Here is a 14,622-nt window from a genome sequence, read left to right as displayed (position 1 = left end):
GCTACATGGCAGCTCCAAACCTTCTGCCAGAGGCAGCTAAAAATATCAGAGGCATGTGCCAAATACAGATAGTAGTTGAGTCCAGTATATTCGTGTTGGGCATCAGACATTTTAGTCTGCATTAACACCAACCTAACAATAATACCCACTCTCACCACTGTCACAGAGGCCAGAAAATGGCAAGAAAGGTGCAAGACTACAGAAGTGAAAAATGCCTTCAACACTACGTCCATCCCTGTACCCAGGAATCTTTATTAAGACACCTTTTTAAAAATATGTATAGTATTTATTTAAAAGTTGCAGTCACTTCAACCTAGAGCAGCTCTTCAAATGTGCTTCTGCTATAGACACTGTGTAGGTGTTTATGAATTTGCAGATACAGCTGCTTGTACAGGAAAACAGAACCATGAGTTGTCCCTTCGGAGGCCAGCAGCTCCATGCTCCAAGAGCTGTGTAATGGCCCTTCTCTTCACTGGTGGTAGTTTTATATATACCAGTAGGATACGATGCAAAGTCCTCTTCAAGACAACTGTACCTCAGAAAATCTTTTTTTTTTTTTTTTTTTTTTTTTATTAAATCAGTAACTGAGCTCTGTTCGCAGTGTCCTTGAAAGGGGAATGAGGCCTGTAATAGCCGACTGTGTATGGTGAGGCTGAGGAGCCAACCGTTCACCTCCATTCAGGGGCCACGTCTCACTGTTAACTGTGCTGGGTAGCAGTCCATGACCTATCCTGCTCAGCAGGTTCGGTGCCACAAAACATGAACTTCTCCACTTCCACTCATTCAGGCTCGTTTCTGTGCTCGCTCATTCTGTTCAACACAAAAAGTTGAGAAGGTGACTAAAGATGCCCCCCTCTGAGTCACACAGAAGGGACTTTGGGGAGCAATGGGACAATTAAATAATCCTTTCTGGCCCAGTTCTCAAACCTTCTTAGTCTGCAACTCAGAATCATCATTTTTCAAGAACAGATGTTTATCAGGAGTCCTCACATTTAGAAAGCAGAACACCCACTCAAATCACAGCATGGAAAGTCTATTATGGATCTCTAGTCTACCCATCTGGCAAGTTAAATGCTACCCTGCTTTTGTGTGAAAGCTCTCAACCTTCTCACTGGTGTATAAAGGAGGGCCTGCAGAAAAGGCTTCCCTGGCTTGGAATACACAACTTCTAGTCAGCATAGCTGTAAACTGCAGTCCTAAAAGGTTTAATCCCTGCATTTTGTTTGCCCTTCTCTGGGTAGCTGCCAAAATCCCAGCTCCAGAGGTAAAGAGAAAGGCAGAACAGAAAAGGGAACACCACAAATCACAGAATCAAATTAATAGAATCATTTAGGTTGGAAAAGACCCTTAAGATCAAGTCCAAGCATGAACCCAGAACTGCCAAGTCCACCACTAAACCACGTCCCTAAGTGCCATGTCTCTCTGTCTTTTAAACACCTCCAGGGATGCTGCCTACCTTTCTTTTAACAGAAAACTTCTTCTCCCCTCCCCACCCTTTCTGAATATTTCATAATGATGCCCCCACAAATGTTGCCCTCACTGAAACAGAAATGTCTCAGTTAAAGGAAAGGATCTTGGTCACCAATACTTGTGCTAGTCATGAGTTGCAATAAACTGTGCAAGTTGTAGTCTGATTTTTTAAAAAATTTCTTCCCTGTTTCAATTACCTTGACCGTCTTCTCAAGCTTAGACAAAGCTTCCTCATATTGCTGCACCAATGGCTTTAATGAGTTGCCTTTCACTGGGTGCTTCTTTATGTCTTGGATGCCAGCATCCCTCAACATCCGCAAAAACCTACGCTCCTGTATAACAAAACAGACACCAGAGATGAGACAGACACCCCACTGCCTATCAGCTAGAAAGTGAGCATGTTTTGGAACATGCTGCCTGACTGGAAAAGGTGGGAAGTAGCATGAACCTTACCTTCCTCATGCCCCTGCATGCATGCTTATCAAATGAATCTCAAACCAATGACATACCTGAATCCTAAGGACCAAGCTGAAAGCGACACCCGCTTTTCCTGCACGAGCTGTTCTTCCAACTCTGAAAAAGTAGTGTCAAGTCAGTTTAGCCACATAGTCACTGCTGTTATCAGCTCCAAGAGTCTGATTCTGAAATTCTCCAGATTTAAGAAAGTCTGATTTCAAGTTTTTTGAGGTTAGCACAGCAGGACTACATATAGTTACAAAGGATGAACATTTCCAGGGCTCCTTCAGAGCTGCTGAGCCACTGCAGTTTTCTGAACGTCTAGAAACCCAATATTTGATGCTGTTCAGGACAGTATTTCTAGCTCCTGTGAAAAACATTTTCTATCATAGGGTGCTATCTCTCTATATGTTTCAATACTACATTACTCTGGTGATGCTACCAGAGCTACATTTTGATTAGAAAGCTATTTGCATATTGAAGTAAAACAAAAAAAAATCCAAAGCTAAAAACCCTTTTAAATGCTTGTCACCTTTGCTAAGCATTTCAAAGTAAACCAAGCTCAGACATCTTCCTTTTGTTCCTGGTCATCTTACCGGTGAATATATGTCCTGATGAACTGCGGTGCATCATAGTTTATTACATAATTCACTTCTTTAACGTCAATCCCTCGTGCAGTGGCATCTGTGCTGATCAACCTGGTTTAAAATGTATATATAGTCATTGTCAGGTAACATCTCTTGCACAACACACACAAGTGAACACAGCACAACTCTTGCTAATCTCTGTTCAAACTGGCCAGTCAGCCTCTGACCTCTGAGCACGGCAGCAGCATTGTAAACCACTCATTGTCACTGGCATTATGGGCTGCCTGCAGACCTCCAAGCATCACTAGAGCCTTGCCACCTACTGCTGCTAATGAAAAGTTACTGGGTGTTTCCAGGTTCTCCAAGAATGTGACACTAAGCCAGAAGGCTCCCACTACACTGGAGGTTACAGACCTGTACCTATCTGAGCATTCCATAAAGGCACTGAATGCAGACAGCGAGGTGCGAAATTCCAGTAGTCAAGGAGGAATTTAAACACTGGGTTTGGATAAAAAGAAAATCCAGAAAATAAATATTTACCTACTTCTCAGAGACATCCCATACAGCTATCAAGATCACAAAGCAAATCAAACACATGGATTGAAGTAAATCTGTACGCCAGTCTGATCAGGGATTTCTTTGGTAGGAAGCACTAATACTAAACTTAAGATCTTTTTTCAGAACTGTATGTGTTTTGGGCAGCTATGTGAACAAGCTGTTACGTTTACTGCTTGTTATAAAGTAACACACAGAAATTCAGATTACAGCTAGATTAGAACAGGTCAAATTACATGAAGGGTAAACTCAAAAGTCACAAGTCCAAGTCTCACACCCATCCTACAAGTTGGTTCCTGCACACTCTGTTTTACAGAGGACCCCATTTAACTGTGCTCTTGGTTTTATCTAGCTTTTCACACTGGAAACAGGTTATGTTGCAAGACATGCAGAAAACTCATTTTAGATCCTCACAGTTGTATTTTTCCTTGTTCAAATTCCTTCATGGTTCTCTGTCTCTCATTTGGAGGTAACCGAGAAGAAAATTCAGCCACAGTGACTCCACCAAAGGCTTGAATCAGCAGGAACAACCTGTAGGTAAATGGGTTAGAAACAGTCACTTCATTACTTCTGTAACGTTATTTGAAAGATACCTGATACAGTGATCTTATTAATATATTCACCTGTGAGAAGCTTCCCTGGAGTTGGTGAAGCACAACACGCGCGTAAATTTCATCCTCAGCATAAAATGCAAAAGGAGCAAAGGCTTGGAATTCAGATCACAAGGCACATAACATTGCTGCAGTCAACAGGGAAGAAGTTTAGAGAGAAAAATTATCTCTTGCCAAGGCTACCTTCTCTGAAACCCACGACCTGTCCATGACCTACATAGGCTTAGATGTTTTACAGCTGACTAAAGCAGCAAACCCAGACCCCACACTACCCTCTTTAGAATAAGTCACAGTTACACGCTGGGAGGATACAATACAAGGTGGAAACAGGAGATCTGTGTTTTTCTAATGTTCTCACTTCTCCACAGCAAGTAACAACATGTACTGCCTTCTTGTCTAGAGGGTGACCTGTATCTACATGCCTTGAAATGCATGTTATACATACAGACAGTTAGTAAGCACTACTACATTGTTATTACTTATCTCCACTCCCTGTTGATGGTAAACTTAAATCTGCATGAAGAGTTTAATTACAAAAAAAATCAACACTAAGGAAATGAGAAAACAGATGTGCAAAAGCAGAGCACTCTGGGTCATAAGTACTCCCAAAGCCACTTTCGCCCAGCACCTCTGCAATGCTGAGGGAACAGCATAGGGAAAACATAGGGAAGACATATTTGTTTATAGGGTAAACACATAGCTAGACACTCCAGAGTTAAACAAAACTTCAAGTATGATTCATTCAAGAGAATTAATGTCATACCGATAGCCCTTCAGGGAGTGTGTATTTCTTATTAGTATCTTGTTCAGTCTCTGTTCCATCTCCGAGTGTTTTTTTCTCAGAATAGACAGAGGTGAAGAGGCGAGGCTGGAATAAGTCCAGCTGCTGCAGCTTCTCTGGGTCCTGGGTCAGCGTGGCTGAAAACAGCAGTTTCTGTAAGGGCATCTGGGGATAGCAGGAGCTGAAATAAATAGCACATGGAAAATGAGCTTTGAAGATGGGGCAAAGGAGCTCCTCCACAAGTGCCTTCAGATAATGTTACAAGGGAAGCAATTAACTCTTTTTGATGCTCTTTTCCTGCAGGTTATTTTCCACCCTCGTTTTATGGTGGAGTTCACAGACAGTGCTCTCAATCAACTGCACAACCGACATCTGTTACCCCTGCGCACATCCTTGCATCCTAGTTATCCTTGTCCTTGTTCTAGTTGCTTCGTTCCTTGGTTGCTGATCTCAGTTTCTGACACATATCTACCGTGCTGTATGAAAACAGCAGCTGCGGGTAGATAATTCCAAGTTTTTCTTCAAATCCATTACTCAGCTTGCCAGAGGGCATTACTACAGTTACTGTGCAAATGAATCACAGACTTGCAGTATTTGTGCATTCTTTTGATGCTCCTTTAGACCAGTTAAGGAAAGCTTGGAGAATACAATACTTATGCTTCAGTCTAAAAGACATCCTCTAGTATCAGCTGTTCACTGCCTGCTTTGTCAAGCTTTGAAAAAGCAGCTGCCTTACTTTGGCAGACATTTCTCAGACCAAGCAAGCTTTGGGAGTGCCTGTGCACTCCCAAAAGCAGGGCAGTGACATCTAAGCGCTGGTGTCTGTGCTACCAGTTCAAAGAAACACATTCTGCAACTTACCTGGCTGCTGTTATAGGCCCTGGTTTGGTCCTCTGAAAAAGCAGGTTGAAGCCAGCGTAATTTTCTACTTGGAATGCAGCTTTGACAATTTGGTTCAGACAGTTCTGGTGCATGTCATCAATCATACGGTCAGCTTCATCTATAATCTGAATTCATAAGGATGAAAACCACTACTTATTAAATACTGTCTAGCACTAGGGAGCTTTGATTTTCATAGAATCATAGAACCATTTAGATTGGAAAAGACCTTTGAGATCAAGTCCAACCACTAATCCAGGATTGTCAAGTCCATTGCTAAACCATGTCCCTAAGCACCACATCTACACGTTTTTTAAACGCATCCATGGATATTGATTCCACCACCTTCCTGGGCAGCCTGTTCCAGTGCCTGACCACCCCTTCAGTGAAGAAATCTTTCCTAATATCCAATCTAGACCTTTCCTGCCATAACTTGAGGTCGTTCCCTCTTGTCCTGTTGCTTCTTATCTGGGAGAAGAGACCCCCCCTCACCTGCCTACAACCTCCTTTCAGGCAGCTGTAGAGAGCAATAACATCTCCCCTGAGCCTCCTTTTCTCCAGGCTGAACAACCCCAGTTCCCTCAGCTGCTCCTCATAAGACCTGCGCTCCAGACCCTTCACCAGCTCCATTGCCCTTCTCTGGACACGCTCCAGCACCTCCACGTCCCTCTTGCAGTGAGGGGCCCAAAACTGACCACAGGATTCAAGGTGTGGCCTTGCCAGTACCAAGTACAGCGGTATGATCACTTCCCCAGTCCTGTTGGCCACACAATTTCTGACACAAGCCAGGATGCTGTTGGCTACCTTGGCCTCCTGCTCTCCAGCAGATCAACACTCCCACCTAACTTGGTATCTCTGCAAACTTACTGAGGGTGCACTCAATCTTTTTGTAACTTTAACAAGTGAGCCAGAATGTAAGATAATGGAAGCTTCCAGTCAACAGAATTACCTTCTTTGCATATCTTTCCTCAAATGAGGGCAGAAGTTTCTACCCCAAAATTGAATTTTGCTTTTGTTTCAGTGGGTCAGTTGCCAACCTGACACTCAAACTACACACAAATTCATCTGCACATAAACCCAGTCCCTGACTCCTAGTAAGAGATAAAAATCTCCATACCCTACATAAGACTGCAATGTCATCTCTGCACAGAGTCCCATATGGTGGAAGCTACTACAGTCCAGTAATTTACCCTGACCTTGACCAATAAGGCTTTACTTCATGTCTGCAAGAGGCTAAGAGAGAAGGGGAAGTGGGTGGATGCTTGGGTGTCACAAGCTGGAATAAAACACCTCATCTTGACACTGCTGTCTGAGCAATCTGGAGTGTAGACTAGGTCCACATGACAGTCCCAACAGAGATGTATTTGTGTACCATGCAAGAACAAAGCAGGAATTACAGCGGTAATGGATACTACACTAAGGCGGGAGACCTGTGGAGCTGACTTACCAGGAAGCGAAGCTGTGTCAGACTGAACCCCGGGGTCTGGCTAATGTGGTCTGTGAGCCGCCCTGGTGTAGCCACAATAATATCAGCCAGGCTGCAGTAGCCTGTCACTCTGAAAGAACAAGCAGCCCATCAGTACGTTTCTCCCTACACCACAAAGCAAGTAACAGAGATCCTTGGTCAGCAGACCTTAAGATTTTCTTACTATTCAATTAACCTAGAAATAATCAAATATGCACTTTGCTTTGGAGAGCACACAAAGGCAGTGCTGGACACTAAACCATATTCTCCATTGTACTGCCCCACTTCAAACAGAAAGTATCATTCTTCATTGCTCTTAAAGAAAAAAAAAAAAGCTTAACCACAGCAAAGTCCCATAATAATCATCTATACCTGAAGGTATAAGGTAAATGTTTGCATTTTACTCAGCTGGTGAAGAACCCCCAAAATCTAGTAAAACACAACAATCACCAAAAAAAAGGCATAGTAGCAGGCACTTTGACAATCAGTGTCTAGTATATAAACCCACTATTCAAAATCATTATTGCTTGATGGTGTGATGCGATAGCCTGTATTTTGCCCTCAGTTTACTGAGATTAATTTACAATCTCTATAAACCTTAACAAAAGTCCTTTTAACCTACTTTTTCTGGACAAGCATCTCCTGCTCCTTTGCAAAAGATTTCTGGCCAGTAATCAAAACAACCTTCAGACCTGTCCCATCAGTGTAAATGTTGAACACTTTACTCACCTGCAAAGAGACGGGCTTTGTTAGCCACAACGAAATCACTTAGAAGTAATACTTTCCATTACACTAATGACATCAAACCCACTGACAGGTCTTCAACCTGCTTCACAGAACAGCCAAGCAAAATGCTGACTGCACCAGCCTTCCCCTCAGCCCAGCCCTGCTCAGAGAGAAGGGGAAGAGCCGCATACCTGTTGTGCCAGTTCTTTGGTGGGCAGAACAACCAGAGCTCGTACTTGGCAAACTACTCGATCTAGCAGAACCTGCCAAGACAAAGACCAGATAAGTCCCCCAAAGCAGCGGGGAGAGAAGGGGCTTCTTGTATCTAACCTAGTGAGAAGAGATGGGCTTGACACATCCTCACAGAGTCTTATGTTTCTCTTTTACTCCCCTCTACCCTCCCAATTCTTCAGGCTGTGCCTGCTGTCTGACAAAACAAGTGGAATGCTGAGATGAAGTGAACTCGTACAGCTCCCTCAGACAGCTACAAGCTAAAAATCTGCTGTTGTGTGTCTACAAATTCCTTGGCTTTCTGACCTACTTCTAAGTTCAGATTTCACTTGACCAAAAGCGACAAAAGATATTTCACAGGGGGTAAACTCACCTGTACTATGGGTATGACGAAAGACAGGGTTTTACCACTGCCAGTAGGTGCTGAGACACAGATGTCTCTGGGGCGGTATCCTCCCTGCCCCATCAAATACCCATTGGATGCACCCTGTAGAATAGCAGGAATCACCTCTGCCTGAACTGAACAAAAACAGAAACAAACATAAGCTATGGAGTTAATGAACTGGACTAAACCCAGTGTATCCAGAAAAGCAATTACACACAATGAATCTGTTTCCACATTGTGCTGTGGTTGCTACAGACATAAGACAAAGAAATCAAACCCAAGTCTGAAAAGAAATGCTATCTGCATTTATCTGGGAGCTTAGCACTGAATACAGAGATCTCCCTCTCCAAGAATTCAGCTATTTCTAGTGCTCAGCTAGGATGTTACTATGTTAAATACTGTTTTCAACTCACCTGTCTTCTTGTTCTCATGTTAGGAAGGCACTGGGCAGATTCAAAACCTATGAATATTTGTCTGAAAGCATTCTTTAACTGAAGTACAAACTGCTCTTACAGAAACACAGAACATGCAACAAGGCAACGCATCCATAGCTTCCAAGGAGCAAAATGCACAACTGCTATAGGGTTTGGAGTAACTCAAGTTCGCTGCAGAAGAATATACAGAGACTGAAGCAAACAGTTCTGTACAGACAACAGCTTTGGCTGTCATGCATGAATTCTCCCCTTTTCTGGCCCTGTGACAAGCCCTGACAAACTGGCCAACTTTGGTTTATCTATGAGGTTCAGCAGCCAGGGTATCTAGCTCTGTGACAAGACCATATGCAGCGATGCATATGATGTATGACTTCAGCAGACACCATCTTTACCACAGAGAGCACAACACTGCTTGATTTATCTACTACCATGAGCTGGAAGTGATTTATGAGAAAACACAGCAGGTTTCTGATAGCAACTTCTTAAGATCTCCCAGGAAAAAATAAGCAGTACCACTTAAATTAAAATGTTGCATAACAACATACTTTAAAAGAGGAGACACATGCTGGCTTTCCAACGTAACCTGGATGAGTCTCTGATAAAATCTAAGCCTCCAGGCTCAGCTGGACCAAGTAACTGACTGAAGGTCAGAGATTCAACCTTCTTCCCTCCTCTCCATATCCCCGCTTCCAGCTGTACTCTCCATTTATTTAGGAGCTGGTACTTATTGTACTCGTTTGCAAAACTGGTGAAATAATGGAAAACCAAGGTTTTTTTGCTTGAATTGTCTTCTGCTGCTTTAATGAGTTGAATGGGTTCCCAGAGAGATCAGATTAGCAGCAGAGATGGTGGAAGGTAAGGAACTAAAGCACATGCCTGGCATACGGGAGAAAAATGGGAGGACACAAGGAAGACCTCCCTCTTTTGGCAGCTGTAAGGCATTACTTCAAGCCACCGTATTTTGTGGAGCTGCACTTATGACTATGTAAGACTTCAATTACTCAGCCTAGATAAAGCTGTGGAAATGAAGGGTTAAAAATAGTGCAGTCACTTTGCTGCATGACACTTGGTTTTTTCTGTATTTTACTTCACTGAGCACATCAAATATACAGCAACAGACTGCAGGAGGTATGTAAGTCAGTTTAGAAAGAAACAAAAGCACTATCAAGGTACCTGGAAAAAAGGACTCTATCCCATTCATTTGCAGCTTTTTCAACAATCGGGGATGAATTCCTGGGACATCTCCGATTGGAATCAGATTATCTTTGATACGTTTCTGCACTAGTTTGGGTTGAGCAAGCCACTGTGGTAAGAAGGGCTGAACCTGAGATGGAGACAAGGAGAGTAACAAAGCACTTCTGCCATCAAACAGACAATATCATATGTAAAATAAGCTGGTAAGATGCATGTTCCTTCCTGACCATCATCATAATTCACTCAAGCTAGTTACCTTCTGCACTGGCTTTCTATCATAGTCTCCAAGAACCACCAGACTGGAGGGTGGAGGATTTGCCCCTTCCTCTGAGGCTAAGGACAGCTCCTCCTTTGTGCTCTGATTTCCTTCAGCTTTTTCACTGTTCTCTTCTTCCCTTGTTTCAGCTCCCTCTGTTTCCTCATCCCTCTTCTTCCTTTCAGAAGACTTATTTTTAAAGTTATTTCTGTTTTCCTTTTGCTCGATGTGTTCTTCAGATTCTGGAATTTGGATAAGAGGAATACAAAGCCACAGGTAAAAACGTGCTACAGAAAAGGGACATAAGGAACATTTTACAACGTAGGACTTATTTGACAACTTGCAAGCTCCTCTTTCTTCCTAAATCCAAATGCAAAAGTCAAACGTTTCTTTGACAGTATGAGGGCAAATGAAGACTGAGATGACATGCCTCCCTCCTTCATTTACACTAAATGGATCCTCAAAACTTGCAATATGGGGCTTTCCTCTAAAAAAGGAATTACTTTTGGGACGTATTAAACAGAGAAAAACAAAATCGGGTAAATTTGGCAAGCCACTCAAAGGGCAACTTGTGTCCACTTGTCTTTTGAGAACTGTCGACCAGAATAAACTGAAATCCTACGGCCTCAGTTTGCCGCTACCTGCTTCAGTCCTCTCTTGCCGCACTTTCGATTTTCTATTTTCTTTCTTCTTCGAGGGAGTGCTGCCATCTCCTGCCTCCTCAGTACCCGCCCCTTCCTCAGAAGAGCTGCAAGGCTGTCGTTTCTTCTTTAGCTTCTTCAGTCCTTGTGCACAGGGTTGCTCATCGCTCTCCTTCTTCCTTTTTCCAACGCCGGGCTCGCCTCCGGGGATCGGCGCTGGGCCGGTTGCCCCGGTCAGCTCGTCCTCCCCTCCGCCGGCCTGCGCCTCCCGCTGCTTCCTCAGCTGCCGGGCTTTGGCTTGCTGCCGCAGCCGCTCCAGCAGGGCCCGAGCCCGCTCCTCCGCCTCAGCCCCCTCCTCCTGCTCCTCCTCCCCGCCGTACCTGCAACAGCCAAACAAAACCTCCTCAGGCACAAGCCACCCGACCACCCCCCGCTCGAGTCTGTGCCGCAGCCCCCGCAGGCGGGACGGGGCCGGGCCATCGGGTACCTGTTGATGCAGAAGAGCGCCATAGCCGCGTCGCGCCGCCCGGGCGCACGGAGATGACGTCAGCGGCGCCCGCGTGGCGGTGGCGGAAGGCTCCAGAAGGCGCGGGGGCGGGCGGGCGCGCGCCGCCTGCCGGCAGGGGAGGGACACCGCCGCGCGCAGCCTGAGGGGAGAGCGGCGCTGAGGGGCGGGCGGGAAAACGCTGAGGGGAGAGAAGCCCCTCCGTCGCGGCCTGCCCCAGCTCTGCCAGGTGGGAGCACGCCTCCGAGGCACCGAGGGCCAGCAGAGCACAGCATAGCTGCAGGCACAGCTAGCTGGCCGAGAGCACAGGGGCTCACCGTACCACCGCAGGCCTTCCAGCACAGCGCCCGCAGTGCTGAGGGCCACCTCTGGCTGCCTGCCTGAAGGGGGCCGGCGGCGTATGCAGTGGGGGGTAGCAGCATTTCAACTGAGCAAGCAAAAGCACTCCTTCCTTGCTTGGCCCCACGAAGGTGGCACGTCAATAGAGGAAAAAAAACCATCCCTGAAGCTGCAGGCACAGACCTGGCCCAAGGGCTGCTTCCACTGTGGCAACAGAGAACACAAAAGAAATAAAAAAAAAAAAAAACACCTACAGCACAACCTCCACTGCCCCACCAACCCACAGCTGCAAGAAGTCCTAAAGGAACCTACAGCCTCTGAAGCCCAACAAGGTAAAAAAAAAACCAAAAAAAATCACCATGGAGTGCTGTCAGCCACCTGCCACTCAGTCTAACCCTACTGTGAAATACCATGTCTGAGAATAAAAGCAAACCTCAAGTGTTCCTTTTGTTTGCTTTAGCAGAGTGAAACAGTTCTGTTACCAATTGCCCAGCTCCACCCCCAACCTGCCAAAGACTACACCACACAGTTTACTTCTAAATCTTTTATTTGTTTTCTACACAGAGAAAACAGGAATGTTGAAGCAGCAATATTTAAACACACTAGCAAGGAGCCATCAATCTGTGAGAGCGCACAAAATGCAACACGGGGCCATCTGTGCGGTGGTCTCTGCTACGGGGCAGGATCAGGGTAGGTCCAGGAGCAGCCTCTTCAGACAGATGGGAGAGCTCTACGCAAAGGTGGAGCCATTCCAGCCCACATTGGCAGCATTCATGTCAAAGTAGTTGATGTACACTCTGCAGAAGAGGCACAGGAAGACACAAACAATGACTTCATTAACTCATTTGTGTAAGTTATGAGTGAGACAGAACAGGACAGGGGGCAGTGCTTCTTATTCCTCAGAAGAAATGTCAAGCTTAATTTTTACCAAAACCTAGCTCAATTCTCCAGCACACATCCAGAAAAAAAAAAAAATCAATATTCCTCAGAGTTCCTGGAACTGCACTTTTTTTTGTCTTCAGTGCAAACTCTTCTTCAGTCTGGGACCATTCAGACACCAGACAGCTTTTGGTTAGCAGCCTGTCAAGAATTTCCAAAGATCAAAACCTTTTGTTTCTGAGCACTGCAGTCCTTCACACGTGTCAAATAGACCAGCAGCCCCACGAAAGCCAAGCAGGCCCTCAGGGTCAGCTCTGCACTTCTGCCTCCCAACCCCAGCGTGTCAGTAGCAGCTGCACACAGACACTCCCCCCAAGGCTCCACTGCCTGCGAGGGAACCATTCACAGCCTGCTGGTTTCCACTTGTTCTTTCAGTTCCAGCCTGTTAATGCTCCTCCATCATGCTTTCAGCCTCCCATCACCAGAGGACAAGACATCACACCTGAGAGGCAAGCTGTACCACTTCTCAGTCCTCTGGTATTTTTCCCTACTCTGAGAACAGGAAGCCATTTAACAGAGGGCTCAAGGGAAAGATGTAGTCATTAAACTCGTAACTGGACATGAAAACACTGCAGATGAGCACTTGCTATTTTCTCAGTCACATGGACTTATTCCTGGCTTGCTGTATTTTTAAACAATCTTGTCAAAGTAATTTCAGAAAGCCAGATAAATAAGGTTAAAACTGTGTCCCAGCCTCACCTGTCTGCAGATACATGCAAGTGCTTAGAGATGAGATCACACAGCAGCTTGGTGTAAGTCTTGTTCTGCTGCCCTCCTATTTTGCCGATGCTGTAAAGGCTGCAGAGCGCGCAGGGATCAGTGGAGCCCCCGAAGGACATCATCTGATCAGGTACGATGTGCACAGCTATGTACTGCAGTAGGAGAACACAGTTACAGCAGGTCAGACCTTCCCTCTCAATGCAAACTCGCTTTACCTACCAACTTAAGCAGCACAGTTGTGTTCTGGGCTCAGGCAGCTCGCCCTCTGCACCCTTCCCAGCATCTGGGGAAGCATTAACGGCTCAAGTCGCTGCAGCCCACACGGGTGGCATGGCTGTGCATGCTCAGGGATCCCCTCAGCTTTAGGGACAAAGGTTGTGCTTGGGCAAAGCCGCAGGTAGAAGGGACACTCCTGCCTGCCACAGCCCCACCACTGCATGGGGGGAGAGGCACCGTGGCTGGAGATAGAAGCCTTAAGACTGTATTTTCGTGCCAGAATCCACATCCTCAAATCACTGACAGAGCCACCGGGCCTGTCTAAGAGCCTGTCTGCAATTCAGCCTTACCGGGCCGGGACTTCTCAGGCTGCAGCGTTTTGGCCCAAGAGGGCCACATCCGACCGCGGGGTAAGCGGGAACAGCCCGGAGGAGAGCTCGGTATCTGTGACTTGGCTTTGCCAGGCTCGCTGGCCGGGCAGACACCAGCCCCTTCCCCCAAACGTGCCGCCAGCACAGCTCCGCGGCTGAAGCCCCGATTCCTGGGCAGGAGCGCTGACAAGTCTCCGCCGCCGTAGCTACGTGAGCACAAGAGCTCCCTGTGGGTCAGGCTGCTGCGCCGGGCGGCCCGGCTGATGGCCGCCGGGCCTAGGGAAGGGCAGCAGCGCAGGCAGAGGGAGGCCTGCCGCCGCGCCACGGCTCCCGCGGGGAACTGCCGGCACGGGGGGCGGCGGGCGGGACGGGCACCAGCCCTTCCCCTGGTGCAGCGGGGCCCGCGGCCACGCTGTGCCCGCAGGCGCTTGCTCTGGGCGGCCGCGGCCCCGCCGCCCCTGACGGCCGAGAGAGCCGGGGCCTCCCCTCGGCACCGGGCCCGCCGACCCTCGGCACACGTGCTCGCCACGCTCCCAGCCCTGCCCCGCCGGCCCCATCCCGCGGCGGGCTGCGCTCCCGGCGGCCCCCGATCCCCCGTCTCCGGCAGCACCGGCCCCGCCGCCCGTCCTCACCTGCGCGGGCTTGCCGGTGGCCTTGGCCAGCTGCTGGGTGAGGTCGCCCAGCAGGCTGTCGGGCACGGCGTCCTTGCAGACGTTGGTCTGGATGGCGAACATGGGCATGGTGGCGGCAATGGGGGGCGGCGGGGCCGGCGGCGGGAACGGAACGGTGCGGCGGGAGCGGCGGCTGCACAGTGGAGCGAGGCGGTGGCGGCGGCGCTTTTAGTGCACGCGGGGCCGCGCC

The 14,622-nt window shown here is 47.4% G+C and overlaps 2 protein-coding genes across 2 annotated transcripts; both read right to left on the bottom strand.

Annotated features, from left to right (window-relative positions):
• Window positions 1-212: 212 nt before the first annotated feature.
• DDX51 (DEAD-box helicase 51) lies at window positions 213-11,201 on the bottom strand. Its single transcript, XM_055797031.1, has 16 exons — window positions 11,159-11,201; window positions 10,672-11,051; window positions 10,031-10,272; window positions 9,754-9,904; window positions 8,135-8,280; window positions 7,722-7,793; window positions 7,427-7,533; window positions 6,787-6,895; window positions 5,322-5,467; window positions 4,443-4,641; window positions 3,692-3,807; window positions 3,483-3,599; window positions 2,523-2,624; window positions 1,980-2,043; window positions 1,668-1,802; window positions 213-810 (listed from the first exon to the last, which is right to left on the bottom strand). The coding sequence occupies exons 1-16, from the start codon at window positions 11,179-11,181 to the stop codon at window positions 784-786; spliced, it is 2,136 nt and encodes a 711-aa protein (XP_055653006.1). The 5' UTR covers window positions 11,182-11,201; the 3' UTR covers window positions 213-783.
• An 843-nt stretch (window positions 11,202-12,044) lies between these two features.
• On the bottom strand, window positions 12,045-14,622 carry MIF (macrophage migration inhibitory factor). Its single transcript, XM_055797737.1, has 3 exons — window positions 14,394-14,622; window positions 13,154-13,326; window positions 12,045-12,312 (listed from the first exon to the last, which is right to left on the bottom strand). The coding sequence occupies exons 1-3, from the start codon at window positions 14,499-14,501 to the stop codon at window positions 12,246-12,248; spliced, it is 348 nt and encodes a 115-aa protein (XP_055653712.1). The 5' UTR covers window positions 14,502-14,622; the 3' UTR covers window positions 12,045-12,245.

The sequence above is a fragment of the Falco peregrinus genome, chromosome 2 (genome assembly GCF_023634155.1).
Source record: "Falco peregrinus isolate bFalPer1 chromosome 2, bFalPer1.pri, whole genome shotgun sequence".
NCBI lineage: Eukaryota > Metazoa > Chordata > Aves > Falconiformes > Falconidae > Falco > Falco peregrinus.
This window is presented reverse-complemented; position numbering and strand designations above follow the sequence as displayed.